Genomic DNA, 17896 nt, shown 5'->3' with positions numbered 1-17896 from the left:
AAATACATTTATCAGAAAATAAGATTACAAAAAATTGAGTTCAGTGTTCAAGAAACTATGAAAAAAATATGGAAAATCAGTTTCTAAATGTGTTTTACATGGAGATACAGTTTTACAGAATGATTGATGCTTACCAACATGCCGCTAAGCCTGAGTCGTGTCTGTGAAGTCAAACAATCTAGGGAGAAAAAAAACTTTGAGGCAGTTTTAGCCTTATTAAGCCCAGTGAAAATACTTCCATTTGCCTTTCCCCTAAATGACCACATTCATTCCAAGGCAAATAGTTGAGCTCTACTGATAAACACTGAAAACTTTCCACACACACACACACTCATTCTCGATTTCTCAGGATTTCTAGTGACACAGCATAACATTTTCTCTCCAGCATATTTTTAGGATCGTATTCTGAAACTTCTATCAACAATCTTCTTTATTCAAGGGATCTCATAATTTTGGGGTAATAAAATGGGCCTATTTGATAAAGGTATGTAAAGGATCCTCAAAATACAATAAAATCTTAAAATGGCTTCACTATTTTTATGAAAACCTATGTATGAATACGAGAGTACAGTAAGATTTAAAGGAAAGGGAGCTACAGCATCATAGAACCTACAAAAATGGGTAAAAGCAATTTATCTGAAATGAGTAAAAGAATGTCAAAAAGTATGAAAAGTCATGTGGATGAACAGAAATCTGGGCATTAGGTCAACATGAGATAAAACCTGTTGGAGATATACTAAATTTAAGGCTGATTTTTGCTGCAAAGCCTTACTGGATGGGGTGACTAATTGATTTTTGGTTAGGGGCATTATTATCTTAATATAGCAGCACAAAGGCTGAAAGATGAAGTGTAGGGAAAAGAGCCATGTTGTGATTGAACATATGAAAAATAATCCACATACTAGGCCCAACTTTTAACCAATCTCATTTTTTGAATATAGTTTATGGTTTATGGTTTGATATATAAGCTACTGATGTTTTTATTTAATTTATTGGAAGGTTCCTAGAAATGGCAAGCTGTCATCTTGAAATATATAATTTTATGAGACAAATGTAGAAATTTTTGATAAATGTTAAGTGTGAAGCAAAGTCCATATTTACAAAAAACTGTTATTTTGGGAGGGGTGATAGCTGTAACAACTATTTTTACAAAGTGCTAAATACATCTGTGGCTGGTTGAAGGTATAATTTATCATGAGTATATCTTAACTGAAAAAACTGTCCACTAAATAAAAGATACATTAAAAAATAACTTGGCAGTCTCTTCTATGTAAAATAATTACAAAGGTGAATATTCATTGTTTTAATTAATAATTATAGCAGCATAATTAATACTGTCAGCTAAAATTTAAATGTCAGGATCTCTTTTTCATCCTAACAAAATAAAAAAAATTACCTCCTCCTTTGGAACAAAAAGTGATCAGCCAGCCAATACCAGCAGCAAAAGCAGTTTGTATGGCATTAACAAAATTTCCTTTAAAGAAAATAAAGCAGATTTTTTATCAGTTATTCTGTGATAATGGAAACAGTCTTATAATTTTTTTCTTTCTAACCTCTTCAATTCATTGTGAGTAATAACAGTTATCTTTCTAAAAATTCTCTTGACTATGTCAAATTCCTTCAATGGTGCTCTAATTTTTTCATCACATATTATTTCATTAAGAAAAAAACTCATATTGGCAAGTAAGATCCTTTGTGAACTGAGCTTTGTCCACCCGTTCAGCCAGCTGTATTTTTCTCCATACCAGCTGATGCAATCTTTTTGTCATATTCCTTAAATATTGCCAGTTCCCCAGATACACAATGATCTCTTAAGGCTCCCAACTTTTCATGAGAGGGTTTGAGCTCTTTCAAGAAGTATTTTTCTCAATTTGGTTGTTTTGTGTCTTTTATTCTTCCCTGCATTTATCTCCCTCATAATACATCACATTTTAGTTGTCTTCATAATGACTAGGGCTATAACAGTTTCTGACCCATAACTGGTATTCAGTGCATGAAATGAACACCCCTTTAGCCAAATACTGTGATTTAATGGATAGTTCAGAGTAAATAACCTGATTAAAATCACTTAATAAATTAAAAGCTCTAGAATAGTTTTTAAACTTTAAAATTAAACTGAATAGGCATGAATTTATTGCCCAATATAATACTTAGGAAAGCAATAAAATGCTTATATTACTAAACATTAATTTCCTGTATCTTAATTGTTTAAGTTTTTGTACAAATATAACTAGTTTGTTAAATATTTTTCAGCAGAGATTAGATGACAAAATCCCCTTCTAAGAAGCATGGAAAAGATACTTTAAAATTTTATTATGACCAAAAAGTTAATATTTCTGCTAAAAACTTAAATGCCAATTTCAAAGTATCCTTGAAAATTAAGAAAATAAAATTACCTGTCCACAGTTCTGTCACTGTACTTTTAACATGCTGCATTGCAAAACTCACTAAACTCTCCTTTGATCTGTCTCCATGATATTTCACTGCAGCCTATTGATTTTTTATAAAAAGAGAAATATCTTTTACTTTTTAAAACACACTGAAACTACCAAATACTTTTGGTTTTACATTATTTTGAATAATGAAGTAAAGTTCTGTTTCTCAATAATATATTTCCAAATACCTTGATAATCTTGACATTACAGATTCTATAGAAGACATTTTAAAAACCATTTATAATTTTCTTTCAGTTTCATCACTGGTAAATATCAGCTTTATATTCAATGAGACAATATCTATAAAATACTTTGGAAACTATTATGTTCCTTAAGATAGAAACTAAAATTGGTAAACATTTAATTTTGAAATACAGCAAAGTAAAAATAATGGCATCTAATAACCAAAATGTTTATTATTACTTGACCTCAGTTAGATGGCACATAAAATAAGACTTAAAATCAAAACATTCAACAAATCCACATGTATTTTCTCTAGCATTTCACTTTTTATAAAGTCTCATGAATTTAAAAAATGCTAACTTTCTCCCTTACCATTCCAGATCTAAAAATGAAGAGGCTAGGATAGCTGTTAACTCCTTTCATTCTGCAAAGCATTCTATCATCGCCACAGTTGACAGCTCCAATTCGAAGTAATCCATCTACTTCTTTAGCAAAGTCTCTCCACTAGGAGAGAAAAAGAAAACATAAGTCTTTCTCTGATAAGATCGTTTTTCTTCCTTGACCACAACTTTTTCAGTTATCACTTTTAAAGGAGAAAATTTTTATCAAAATGATAGATATTTGCAAGTATCTGATAATTATTTCCAATAGCTCTAATTACTAACAGAAAAAAATTCTAACATATAAAAAGAATACACAAATAGCAGACCAATAAGAAATAAAATACCAATTAGGATGTGAAAAATACGTACCGTGGGAGCTAAATCATGGCAGTGTGAACACCCTGGGGAGTAAAAGTTTACAAACCACAGTTCTCCAGAATTAACAGCAGCATCTGAAAGTACATAAAATGGAAATAATTTAGAATTACTTAGTAAAAGATCATGCATATTTTAGTAAAATTTTTTTTTGTTGAACAGAATGGAACAGTCCAAATCTTTCATATTGCCCTGATCATTTTCGGTACATTTTTTTCCTATAAAAACATATTTCAAATGTCAAACTGTAATTTTAACTCTCCTAAGCCAATACTGAAATAAGCAGCAGTCTTAAAAACTGCAAGACAAATATAGCCATGAAGCTATATAAAGAGATGGCACAAGAAAACAGCCAAATCTCATGTAAGAGCTGGTGTTGGAAGCGAGAAATAAAGAGAAACCGAGCAACTGAGCTTTAAGTTCTTCTGTTACCTACAGCAGAGGTTAAATATATGGTTAGTCAATTCTGACACTTTGAATTCTGAAAGAAGCAATTGAACAAATGAGGGACTTACATAGTATCATAAGGATTGTGGGGATTCAATTTAATCTCAGCCCTAAATGTACTTTGAAAAATCATACTGCTTGAAAACTATTAAGGTTTTTAAAAATGCAGAACGTTAGTATGTTTGCTAAAATAGTAGATTTGAACACCACATAATGGCTAGATAACAGTACATTACGTATTATAATCTTAAAATGATCTGGGAGACAAATTTTACTAATTAAAAAAATTAAGATTGTAAGCATGTGCTCTGACATTCAAGATAAAATAATAGCAATTTGCTTTGGGCTAAGGAGTTTCTATATAATTCCAAATCAGTATCAGTTATCAGTAATTTTCTAATTGATCTGAATTAATTGCACATATATAACATGCATGATTTCAAGGATTACTATAATTTCTGAAAATTTTATAGTAATCCTTGAAATCATGCATGTTATATATGTGCAGTTAATTCAGATCAGTTAGAAACATGTGCAAGACTCAATATTTACCTACACCACAATTACAAGACAGATATGTGGGACAAAAGTTAATCTGTACTTGAGTAGCAAAGTGTATCATTTAGGATTTTATCAACTGTTCTTCGGCAATGTTTACAACAGTGGTTCTCAACCTTCCTAATACTGTGACCCTTTAATACAGTTCCTCATGTTGTGGTGACCCCCAACCATAAAATTATTTTCATTGCTACTTCATAATTGTAATTTTGCTACTGTTATGAATCGTAATGTAAATATGTGATATGCCGGATGTATTTAGGCAACCCCTGTGAAAGAGTCTTCCCCTCCCCCCACTGCCCCAAAGGGGTTACAACCCACAGGTTGAGAACCGCTGGTTTAGAAAGTCTGGCAAACAGACCATTCTATCGACGGTCAAAAGAATTGCTGTGTTGATTTAGATCACCAACCTGTACAAACTGAAGTAAAAATTTTAACAATTAATGTATACTTTAATAGAAAAAAGGGATTCTTCTCAGCTGTAAGTAATGAGGTGGTTATTTACACATAAAAAGAATGTAGTAATTAGCCAAAGTGTTATTCAAAAGTTTTAAACAGAAATATGATGTAAAACCAATCTGGCATTTAAACTGACACAAAACCTTGTTTACTGTGAAAATGTCTCTATCTTTGTACAGGCATACCTTAGAGATATTGTGGGTTCAGTTCCAGACTACTAGAATAAAGCAAATTGCACAATTTTTTTTTTGTTTCTCAAGCATATCAAATTTGTGTTTATGCTTATTATAGTCTATTAAATGTGCAATGGCATGATGTCTAAAAAGACAATGTACATACCTTAATTATAAATATTTTATTGCTAAAAAAGCTAATGATCACTTGAGCCTTTCAGCAAGTCATAATCTTTCTGCTGGTGGAGGGTCTTCCCTCTATGTTGATGGGTCAGGGCAGTGGTTGCTGAAAGTTGGGGCGGCTGTGGAAATTTTTTAAAATAAGACGATAATGAAGTTTGCCACATTGACTTTTCCTTTACTAGAAGATTTCTCTGTAGCTTATGATGCTGTTTGATAGCATCTGGAGTCAACCCTCTCAAACTCAGCTGCTGTATTTATCAACTAAGTTTACGTACTCCTCTGAATCCTTTGTTGTCGTTTCAACAATGTTCATAGCTTCTTCATTCTATCTCAAGAAACCACTATCTTTGCTCATCTACAAGAAGTAACTCCTCATCCATTCAAGTTTTATCATGAGATAGTAGCAATTCAGTCATATATACAGGCTCCATTTCTAATTCTAGTTCTCTTGCTATTTCTATCACATTAGCAGTTACACTTCCTCCACTGAAGTCTTGAACCCCCTTAAAGTCATCCGTGAGGATCAGAATTAATATCTTCCCAACTCCTGTTGATGTTGACATTTTGACATCAAAGAATTAATTAGTACAATTAGGTGACAACACGCCTTCCTTATTAAACTCAAATGTTCTTAATGGTACCTAGAAGTGATTCCTTTCCACACAGTTTTCAATTTAATTTGCCCAGATCTACCCAAGGAATCACTGTCTGTAGCAGCTACAAAATATGTATTTTAAAAGATTCGAAAGTCAAAATTACTCCTTGATTCATGGAGAACACATATTGTCAGCAGGCATGAAAACAACATTAATCTTCTACATCTCTTAGAACTCTTGGGTGACTAGGTCCATTGTCTGTAAGCAATAATATATTTATTTTTCACAGTATTTTGAAGATCTTTTCCTCTGAGTAGGATGTCTTAGCAGTCTGCTTATAGTATTTAGCAAACCTTTCTATGAACATATGTCCTATCATTCAGACATTGTTGTTCCATTTATAGATTTAGCCTAATTTTTAAGAGTTCTAGGATTTTCAGAATGGTAAATAAGCATTGGCTTCAACTTAGTCATCAGCTGCACTGGCCTCTAATGAGAGTCAGCCTATCTTTTGAAGCTTTGAAGCCAGGCTTTGAACTTCTTTCTAGATATTAATGTTCTAGACAGCATCTTCTTCCAATAGAAGGCTGTTTCATCTACATTGAAAAATTTGTTTAGCATAAATGTCTTTATCAATGATCTCAGCTAGATCTTTTGGTTAACTGGCTGCAGCTTCTACATCAGCACTTATTGTTTCACTATACACTTTTATGGAGATGGGTTATTTCCTTTCACCTCATAAAACAACTGCTAGCCTGAAACTTTTCTTCTGCAGCTTCCTCACCTTCTCAGCTTTCATAAAATTGAACAGTTAGGGGTTGTCTCTGGATTAAATTTAAAGGAATGTGCTGTGGCTGGTTTGATCTTCTGATTACTCAGACCTTCTTTGTATCAGCAATATGGCTATTTTACTTTTTTTCTCTCTTTTATTTTATTTTTTATTGTTGGGGATTCATTGAGGGTACAATAAACCAGGTTACACTGATTGCATTTGTTAGGCTTTCTTATCATTAGCATGTTCATTGGAGTTGCACTTTCAATTTCCTTCACAAACTTTTTCCTTTGCACACGTAAATTGGTTGTTTGGCAAAAGAGGCCTACCTTTCAGCCTATCTTGGTTTTCAACATACCTTCCTTATTAAACTCAAATCATTTCTAACTTCTGATTTAAAGTGAGAGACATGCTCAAAGGCAAATGTAGGGTTATTAGTTGGCCTAACTTTAATATTGCTGTGTCTCAGGAAAGAGGCAGGCCTGAGGAGAGGGAAAGAAACAAGGAAAGACCAGGTGGTGGAGCAGTCAGAACACACAATATTTATCAATTAAGTTTGCTGTCTTGTAGGGAGAGTGTGGTGCACCAAAACAATGGACCAAAGTAATATCAGAGATCACTGATTGCAGGTCACCATAATAGATATATACTACTAATAATGAAGTTTGAAATATTACAAGAATTACCAAAATGTGACAGAGACATGAAGTGAGCACAGCTGTTGGAAAAATGGCACTGAGAGACTTGCTTGATGCAAAGTTGTCATAAACCTTCAATTTGTAAAAAACACAGTATCAGTGAAGAACAGTAAAGCAAAGTACAATAAAATGAGGTATGGCTGTATTTTGTTTTAATAGAGCACTTCTAATGTATTTGCTGCATTCCCATTGATTGCTGAGTAATAAGTTTAAAAATATTCTCAATACTGTATTATCATAGCTCATGGGATGTTCTGCATTATTCATTGTCTACCCAGAATGAGTGTATTTCAAAATGTAATTTTTAGCTACTAAACTATACAACTACAAGCTAATGTTTGTTAATATGTATAAACAAATAAATACATGTTAATAGCTTCTGTTAGCAAAGAAAAATGTAAGAAAAGGAAGAAGTGTTTTGAGTTCCTCTTTCTGAAGCTGTCTTCAAAAAGATTCCTGTATTATGTAGGTTCTAGTCAGAATGACTTGTACACATGTGTGATCTTCTCTACTTTTGCAAACAGTATCTAGAACTTACTTAGAATAACTGATTGACTACTATGTTGTGACATATAAAATGACAATATGCAACCTGTTTAATGAAAAGAGTTGAGAACATTTTTAAAGCTCTGAAAGTGAAGTTTATGTTTATGGAAGTTGATCACTTTGGGATTCTACTCTTTCTTGATGAAAGGAGTTCTACTCCTGGTAAAAATGAACTATATAATTTAAACTAACTGGGCGGCTCCTGTGGCTCAGTGAGTAGGGCGCCAACCCCATACACCAAGGGTGGCAGGTTCAAACCCAGCCTCGGCCAAACTGCAACAAAAATAAATAAATAAAATAAAATAAAATAAAGTCCTTTAAAAAAATAATTTAAACTAACTCTAGTATAAACAATTAGAAAACTGGACAAAATATAAAAGACCTCTGTTGAAAGCATCAGTTAATACAATGAAGCATTAGGAGGTAGAAATTTAAGAGCCAATGTTTGCCACTTCTACAAAGCGTAGTTGAAAAGCAAGAAATTGAGCAGAACGTTCAATAGATTCATGAAGTTAGAGAGACACAAAAGGAATTCAGGGCACATCTAAGGAAGGGTTCTACAGAGATGAACTAGATGGTGCTAAGTCCTCTCAAGATCCAAAGTTCAGCTTTGGAATCATTTCCATCTCTGTTTGCATAAAAGCCCATCTGAGATTGTTAGTGACTCTAGCCAGAAGAAAACATAACTTCTTGCTGGAAGAAGAGAACATACATAACTTCAGAATAACTCTATTATTATTTGTCAAAAGACCAGACTAAATAACTCAAACCAAAAGAAGTAACAGTTAATAGAAAGGGACCTACAACCAAGCAGGCTAATGTGATATTTATCTACCTACAGATTGATAGTACCATACATGTTTGTTGTTTTCCTTTTGCTTCTTCAACTAAAACTTCAGGATCATCTTGTCTTATCCCAGTAATATGAAAAGTAATATTCGAGATCACATGGAATGGTGGCAAATACGGATTGAACCTTATCCTAACTGAACTCTTAAGCAGAGTATTAATTATCTCTGCATAAAATTATTTTATGCCTATAATTTATCTTAAACTACTATTTGGGGTTCTATATGAACTGTTAGCAGTCCTTAACCTTTTCTGCATAGTGATATCTGAAAAAGTTTGCATCCATATACAATGTAACTATCAGTAAAGTCTCATTCTAGCTGGCCTCCTGGATTCATCCATGTGCATGATTTTTGCTACCCCAGCGCTATTTGTAATTCCAATGTTTTCTGCCCCCTGGGTCCATGAAATACTAATAAACATACACACACACACACACACACACACACACACACATATGTTAGGAGATTGGAAACAATAACCACTATAAGAAAAGCTATAGGTTTATATACCTCATGCACTACAGTTATGATTACATCAGCTCGTGACATGGTATTAGTTTTGTCTACCAACAGTCTAAATGAATCAAATTGTCTTCTGTTTCCTTAAGCAGGAAAGATATATTTTCTATTCACTTATAGTTTGCTCAAGTGTTCACTTACCAGACTTCTAACAAAGTTACATACTGAACAGCTATTCTGTATGACTGAACTCACCAACATGATGTGGAAAATTAAGAAAAAAAGTACAACCCTTGTTTCAAAGGAACTATATAAAATCAAGTGGCTATAATAAATCTTTAATGATGATAATATAGAAGAAGCATTTTTACATGTATGTATAGTAACTGATATGGTATTTTAGTTTTCTAAACTAAATAAGATTATAATAGAGCAAAATAAAATTGAAATTTGATGATACAAAGTTGCTTTAAAGCAGAAAAGAAAGAATACACCCATTTTACTATTATTGAACAAGGCTGAAAATGTCACAATCTTATCTAGTATTTGTCATTTTGTAAAACGCAATAGAAAATGCAGAACTGTATTTTTTCTTTTCTTTCTTTTTTTTTTTTTTTTTTTAACAGCTTTTGGCCAGGACTGGGTTTGAACCCGCCACCTCTGGTATATGGGGCCGGCGCCCTACTCCTTTGAGTCACAGGTGCCACCCCAGAACTATATTTTCACATCCATTTTCACATAAGACACAGAATAAATGAAATCTGCTTCCAAAATAATCACATCCTTACCCAGGACTTTGTAATCAAAAAGTTCTGAATCTGTACGTTTTTTTGGAAGTTCGCAGCATGCTCACTTTTTTTTTTTTTTTTGTAGAGACAGAGTCTTGCTGTAGCGCCCTCGGGTAGAGTGCCGTGGCATCACACGGCTCACAGCAACCTCTAACTCTTGGGCTTACACGATTCTCCTGCCTCAGCCTCCCGAGCAGCTGGGACTACAGGTGCCCGCCACAACGCCCGGCTATTTTTTTGTTGCAGTTTGGCCGGGGCTGGGTTTGAACCCGCCACCCTTGGCATATGGGGCCGGCGCCCTACTCACTGAGCCACAGGCACCGCCCACTTTTTTTTTTTTTTTAAGAGACAGAGTCTTACTTTGTTGCCCTCGGTAGAGTGCCATGGCGTACAGCTCACAGCAACCTCCAGCTCTTGGGCTTAGGCAATTCTCTTGCCTCAGCCTCCCGAGTAGTCGCAGCATGCTCACTTTGCATCCAAATGTGAACTGATAGGAGGCTGGGGGCTATGTGTTGTATTTACTACTTTTATTTGGTATACATACTTACACATTTTTGCTGCAGAAATATGTATATTTTTATGTATACTTCCCCACCTTCTTCTAGGAAGATTAATTTATAGTACATATTACCTGTCTAAAATCCAAAAAAAATTTTTTTTTTTTTTTTTTTTTTGGTCGGGGCTGGGTTTGAACCCGCCACCTCCGGCATATGGGACTGGCGCCCTACTCCTTGAGCCACAAGTGCCGCCCAATCCAAAAATTTTTGAATTCTAAACACATTTATCCTCAAGAGTTTTACATGAGATTGTACTTGTAAAAAGAAAACCAAATGCCCACACACTTACCAAATTCTCTTCTTTCCAATGTTATGATTTCAGGATCATCATCATAAATACCTAATTTTTAAAAGTACATAATAATTATAAAATCAAAACCTCACCCATAAAAATAACCACATAAAAACAGATTATTCATTTTAGGTTTAATCATCAAAAAATCAGATCACTAAGCTAAATGTCAAACCTGAAGAATACACAACAAACTAAGAGAAAAAAAAACAAAAAAAAATAACTATTGGTGATATATGTCATGAGTGAGCTATAAGATTTTAGAATCCAAATATGGACTATTATAGATGTGGAAATAATTTGATCTCCACAAATGATTTATAATGTTTTTAATGTTTTATTAAAAAAATAATTTTAGTCTTAAGAAGTTACAAACATGGTAAACTCTCATGTACCCTTTACCTAGCTTCCCCTAATACTGACATGTTATATAGCTGTAGTATAATATCAAGATCAGGAAATTGAGAATGGTACACTGTTAACTAGACTACAGACCTCATCAAATTTTCATAGTACATGGTTTTTTTTTTTTTTTTTTTTTTGAGACAGAGTCTCAAGCTGTTGCCCTGGGTAGAGTGCTGTGGTGTCATAGTTCACAGCAACCTCAGAGTCTTGGGCTTTAGCGATTCTCTAGCCTCAGCTTCCCAAGTAGCTGGGACTACAGGCACCGGCCACAATGCCCGGCTACTTTTTGTTTTTAGTTATCATTGTTTGGCAGGCCCAGTCTGGATTCGAACCCACCAGCTCTGGTGTATGTGGCTGGCGCCCTATGCACTTGAGCTATAGGCACCGAGCCATATTATGTGGTTTTTAGTAAGTTATATCATTTCAAGATACAGCTAAAAATCTTATAATTAAGAGTACTGCAGAAGTAGAAACATTCAGTAAATATAAATTTTGCTTACCATAATAATTAAAATCAATGTGAGAAAATTTTTCATTACCATATAAAATTTCCAAATATTAATGATGGATATAGACCAGGAATTTGCAAATGTTTTCCATAAGAGGCCATTAGTAAATATTTAGGCTTTGTGACACATACGGTTTGTCATAATCAAATTTGCTAAGTATAAAAGAAGTCACAGATAACGTATAAATAAATAACCATAACTGTATTGCATTAAAACTTTATTTATAAAAGCTGGCGCCAAGCCAAATTTGGCCTGTAAACTGCAGTTTGCCAACTACTGATAAGAGACTATGAAGCTCTTGGGAATGCACTTAATACTAAAAAAAAATCAGTATTGCAAAGCAAACCCTATATATATAAATTTATTTTATTTAGTCTAATGTAGAAGCATACTTCAGTTCTTAGCCTGCATGTGAAGCTAACTAATGACCAGGAGAAAATATGGGGTATCGCAATTCACCTTCCTGCCTTGTTATCTGTGTTTACTTTCCCTTTCACTTTAACTTATTTCTGTCTTCTGCTCTTGCCTCCTTTTTCTTTCATTTTTTTTTGTGGGGGGGGGGTGGGGTTATTTATTTCTGTCAACATCTTAAAACATTAACATTAAGGGTTCCCTATGAGAAGGATGGCATTTCTACAGAAGTGAGCACTGTTAAAGGAAAGTTTAGCCTTTCTTAGAAAATATGATGCTCTGAAAAATATTCAAAGATATTAGTATTAATATCAGAAATATTGAAAGAAATATTTAATAACTTCTAATATTTAATGACTTGTATATATTGTCATCACCTAATAATGGGGATACGTTCTAAGAGATGTGGTGTTAGGCAATACTGTGGCTGTGTGAACATCACAGGGTGTATGTACGCAAATCAGATGGTACAGCCTACTACACACCTAGGCTATGAGGTATAGCCTGCCTATTGCTCCTACAATACAAACTTGCATAGAATGCTACCATATTGATTAATATAGGCAACTGTAACACACTGATAAGTATTTACGTATCTAAACAGAGACACAGGAGAGTAAAAAAGTTGTTACATTATTGGACCACTGTCATATCTAGGGTCTGCTATTGATTGAAATGTTGATCCATGGCCCTGACCGTGTATTTTTTTTTTATTAAAAAGTAATCCTAATTTAAAAATATTTAATAAGACTTGACCAATATAGTTTTCTAAGTATTCAGACCATCACTATTGATAAACTTTTGAATTTTACTCCCATGGTAAATTAAAGAACTAGTCAAGGTGACCCTAGGCATTAAATACGTAAGTTTGATGCAGGTAAAGAGCAATTTTGTTAGTATCACATCACCTTACCAAAATCATAACGGTAATAGTTCCAGCTTTCATACTGGCCTCCTTGATTATCCTCAAGTCCCTTTTCTCCATATTTGTCATACTTTTTTCGTAGATCTTCATCTTTGAGTACTTCATATGCTCTATTTATTTTTAAGAAATCACCGTGTGCATTTGGGTTATTCTGTTAAAAATCATTAGATACAACACAGTTATTTCAAATATACAACTCAAGTCTCTTCAGAACCTTTATGTAGATTCAATTAATCCAGATATTTTTGGGAGACTAGATACCAAGATAAAGAGGAGTAATATAATCTGACTTCTCATAGGTTAAAATTAAGAAGTATTCTCCAAGGAACCACAATTTCACAAAAATAGGAAAAATAATAGAAATATGGATCGACTCTTCAAAAGGTTGACAGAACAATGATCATACATACAATGTAAGTCATTCTAAGAAATGCAGCTGAGAGAAACTAATAAACCCTTTGAAACTCTTTTGTAAATATTACTCCAAAAACAAGTAGATAAATAAATTTTTCCATGCAAAATAAAACCAACTTGTTAATTAAAAAAAAGTATGTGCCCAATCTACTACCAGATAATTCAATAAGAACTCACAGCAGAGTAACAATATAAAATTGAATTGGAAAAGTTTCTTCTTTCTTTGTTATTTTTTGGAGAGAGTCTCTCTGTTGCCAAGGTTGGAGTGCAGTCACGTCATGATAGCTCACAGCAACCTCAAACTCCAGGGCTCAAGTGATTCTTCTGTCTCAGCTTCCTGAGTAACTGGGCCTACAGGTACTTGCCATCACACATGGCTAATTTTTCTATTTTTTTTTTTTTTTTTTGTAGAAACCGTGTCTTGCTCTCTCTTGCTCAGGTAGTCTTGAATTCCTGAGTTCAAGCAATCCTCCTGCCTTGACCTGCCAGAGTGCTAGGATTATAGGCATGAGCCACTACCCCTGGCTTCCCTTCTTTGTTAATATGTTTCATAAAATTGGTTTTCAAAGAATGCTTTCATTTTATTAATACTTTAAATGTAAATCCACCATCTTTTATAATCTAAAAATCATATTCTAAAATTTTAAAGAAAAAATTAAAAAAAATCCTAAATACAACAAACCATAGATGTCAGAGAAAGATAAGAGTTTAAAGAAGTATTGTTTCTATTCCTCAGTTTCATGCAATTGAAATAAAGTAACTGTATTTTAAAAATTCTACCTAGAAATAAATTCAACTTAAGCATGTCTTTCTCCTTGTTAATGATGCTGGTCAAATCTCATTAAGAAAAGAATTAGGTTGGGTGGCGTACGCAGCTCAGTGAATAGGGCGCCAGCCATATACACTAAGGCTGGAGGGTTTGAACCTGGCCTAGGCCAGCAAAACAACAATGACAACTGCAACTACAACAACAAAAAATAGTCGAGAATTGTGGCGGCGTTGGTAGTCCCAGCTACTTGGGAGGATGGGGCAAGAGAATCACTTAAGCCTGAGAGTTTGAGGTTGCTGTGAGCTGTGACATCCTAGCACTCTATGGAGAGCAACATAGTGAGACTCTGTCTCAATAAATAAATAAATAAAAGAATTAGGTAGCTGGACACAGTAGCTCACACGTGAAATCTTAGCACCCTGGGAGGTTGAGGTGGGTAGACTGCTTGAGTTCAGGAGTTCTAGACCAGCCTGAGAAAAGAACAAGAACAAAATCCTAAAGGTCTCTAAAAATAGCTGGGCATTGTGTTGGGCATCTGTAGTCCTAGGTACTTGGGAGGCTGAGGCAAAAGGACAGCTTGAGCCCAAGACTTTGAGGTTGCTGTGATGCCAGGGTGCATCACACCCTAGCAAGGGTGACAAAATGAGACTTTTTTTTTGAGATAGAGGTAAATTATAAAAATACCATAAAATTAAAACGAATTTTGTTAAATATATGTATACAATCAACTATTTGATTCAAATTACATTTAGCTGCTCTCAAGTTTTAACTTACAAAACTTTCTAATTCTTGTCTGTGGACTTGTGCATAGAAGAAAATAGTGAAAGGATACTATTTTTAGCTGTTACTACCATTTTTAGTAGGTTGTACTCAGTGACCTTTAAAGCAATTTTTTTCTCTTACTCTCCCAAAATACTTGATCTTAACCTTACTAAGAGAACTACTTCAACTACTTTACAGATATTATAGTTTCCTTTGGGATTAACGTCTTTAACAGAACTGGTGGAAATTAGCTTACAAATTAGGAGGGAGCTGTATTTTTTGTATTGATATTCTTTCACACTAAACTAGAATATGTTCTGGCATACAAGTTGAATTTTAATTTTGATGTGACTGTTGTTAACCATTTTGAATGCTTCTCTACAATAATTTGAATATCAAAACACCAAAATAGAATTAGTATTTTTTAAAAACAAATTATTACCTACCGGATTTTTATCAGGATGTAATTTTAATGCCAATTTCTTGAAAGCCTGTCTTATTTCTCTACTGCTTGCAGTTTTAGATACTCCCAATAAACTGTAAAAATCCTGATCTGTGCCCACTAAAATGGCCATGTACACTATTAGAAAACAGAGTATGATCCTTTTCAAGTCTCTGATATAGTCATCTTTTTTCAACCAGACTCCCATTCTTTTTCTTATACAAGGTCTGGCTTAAGTGAACATTAGGATACACTGCTGGTTCCAGTGGATGGAATTTGTAAATTCGAGAACTTCTGTCCACATTACTTCAAGGGTGAATCAAGCATCATAAAATTGTCTCCAAAAATGTTAATCTAAAGAGAGGAAACCTGGCAGTTAAAATGACATTTCAAAGTAAACAGCAATAACACAGTCAGCAATACAATCTTTGTTAAATGGCAGATCAGTAGAAACGCCCCAGATTCCATCCTTTGAGGGCCCTCTCCACTGCTTCCACTGCCAGGTAGCCAGATTTGTGAGATCATTCATGACAGCAGATAAAAGGAAGCAGTGAGTGGGCATAGCTAGGTACAATACTCATACACAGCAATTTATAAAGAGAAAGCTTCTAATTAGCATCAGAACTCAAGGGTGGGAATAACCCCCATTTCCTTCCTCTTTCTATCCAGTTTTAGTGCTAGGTTTCTTGACCATCTAAGGCTATACAGTTTTCTTTGATTAATCAGATTTCACCTGTAGGAAAATGTACTTTTAGGGACCCTGCGCTTCTTTCTAGTTCCACCGAAGAATCTTTACTTTTCATATATCACTGCCAAAAATGGCAGTGAATTATATAGTTATACTGCACAACCTACAAAGCATCCATCTTTTCCTCTGAATTCTGAGGTGGTTACACTAAATGTAAGTAGAGAATAATAGTAGAATAATGGTTAACAGTGTAATTTTAGTGCTAAGTTCATGTTTGCTATAAACAGAAATAGGAAAAGAAACAAAAGGGAATAACCATTTAAACAAGCTCATCCATGCAAAAATAATGTAAAAATAACCATTACTTAATCATACCACATTTAAAACTGGTATACTTTAGTTCCAAAGATCTATAATGCTTTGAAAAATCTGTTTCATCGCACCCTCAACTTTTCCTTCATTTAATCCTAAATGTCTATTTTAAAAAAGCCTTCTTACCTGTAACTGGTCTTCAGGTCATTTCTAACACGTCCTTTTCATCCCACAGAAATACACCTTTGCAACATATAATGTTGGAGATTAACAAATACCCAGACTAGAAAACAACCACCAGGAAAAAACAAACAAGAACATATTTTCAATCACTACGTTGGGATAAGATGTTCTTGCCTAGGGGCTGTTCAGTCAGCGTGGCTGTGTTGAGTTGCTCTGGGCCACAGCTGCCGACAGGTGGAAGCTGCAGGTCAATGCAAGGCCAAAGCTTTGATGTTGCCATCACTCCAGAATGGGACAGGGGATTGGGGAAAGATGGAGACCTAAGGGAAACGGGACTGTCAAGTAGTGGTGGTGTCTTAAGTGTGAGGCTGGACTCAGAAGGGAACCTGAGTAAATGAAGGGGACCCGCTGAAAGAAAGGGTAGTGTGGGAAAAGAGGAAAACGGGGTGCGAGAACACAATAGACTGGCCATACAAGCGCAGAGAAGGGGAGGTTCAAGCACACGGGTGTTTCTTCTTTCCTTTCCCCAGGCCCAGGCCACCGCAGTCTCCGGTCCAGCCCCAGACCCTGCCCACCTTGGTCGGCGGTCACTTCCTGTAGTTACTCCCCCATCCTCGAGCCCGGGCGGCAATCCCCGCCCGTCCGACCCCAAGCTGTGAGTGCAGGACGGAAGCACTCACTCCCCAACAGCCCGGCCGCCGGGCGCAGGATGGGGGAGGATCAGCCGCACTAGCTGCGGCGAGCGCGGGGCCAACTACTGTCGGCTCCGCGCGTCGGTCTCCACGGCGAGCCGGGGCGGGGCCTGGCGCGGGGCATTGTGGGAAAGGCGTGGAGCCCGCAGCCAGGAGACTCGCGGCAGGCTCAGCGGGCGCGGCGGCGGGTGGGGAGGGTGGTGTAGGTTGAGGTTGACGTGGCCCTCTGTGAAGGATCCGGGTCCGGCTCCGGGTCCGGCCCCAAACCGGAGCTGAGGGACATCCCGTGGGCAGAACAGCCGCCGCCCCCGCATTAAGGGGGCTGGCGCGGGCCGAGGGCAGAACTGTAGACGGCGAGCCAGCCCCTTCCTGGTCCTGTTGCCAGGGTGACGGGGAAACCGGAGGGCGGGGTTGGCTGGCGATTTCCCGTGACTCTGTTCTTCACGGGAAGACAGGGCTGCCGAGGATTTGGGCGATGGGTGGGTGAGATCGAAAGGGGAAATTTGGCGGAAGGAAGAGAGCTTTCTTGAAGTGACATCGATTGCAGCGTCTAGAGGACTGAAGAAGCAGCGGGAAACTTGGGAACTATAGAACTATTTCTAACTTTAGTGTGAGCGTGTGTATCAACA

At 35.8% G+C, this 17896-nt stretch overlaps 1 protein-coding gene across 3 annotated transcripts in view; it reads right to left on the bottom strand.

The window, feature by feature from the left end:
* DNAJC10 (DnaJ heat shock protein family (Hsp40) member C10) overlaps positions 1 to 17380 on the bottom strand; it is a 49051-nt gene extending 31671 nt beyond the window's left edge. The window contains exons 1-10 of one of the 3 annotated variants that reach the window (XM_053597582.1): positions 17151 to 17380; positions 16579 to 16635; positions 15397 to 15746; positions 12994 to 13156; positions 10753 to 10803; positions 3371 to 3453; positions 2991 to 3122; positions 2397 to 2490; positions 1397 to 1474; positions 135 to 178 (exon numbers count right to left, since the gene is read on the bottom strand). In XM_053597582.1, the coding sequence (XP_053453557.1) occupies positions 135 to 178; positions 1397 to 1474; positions 2397 to 2490; positions 2991 to 3122; positions 3371 to 3453; positions 10753 to 10803; positions 12994 to 13156; positions 15397 to 15600 (849 nt within the window). In that variant the 5' untranslated portion in view covers positions 15601 to 15746; positions 16579 to 16635; positions 17151 to 17380. Of the gene's footprint in view, positions 1 to 134; positions 179 to 1396; positions 1475 to 2396; positions 2491 to 2990; positions 3123 to 3370; positions 3454 to 10752; positions 10804 to 12993; positions 13157 to 15396; positions 15747 to 16578; positions 16676 to 17150 lie in introns of all 3 variants that reach the window. The other 2 variants (XM_053597581.1, XM_053597580.1) reach the window with 2 other exon arrangements.
* Between the last annotated feature and the right edge of the window lie 516 nt (positions 17381 to 17896).

The sequence above is a fragment of the Nycticebus coucang genome, chromosome 7 (genome assembly GCF_027406575.1).
Source record: "Nycticebus coucang isolate mNycCou1 chromosome 7, mNycCou1.pri, whole genome shotgun sequence".
NCBI classification, from domain to species: domain Eukaryota; kingdom Metazoa; phylum Chordata; class Mammalia; order Primates; family Lorisidae; genus Nycticebus; species Nycticebus coucang.
Note: the sequence above shows the minus strand (reverse complement) of the source record. Positions and strands in the feature narration are given on the sequence as shown.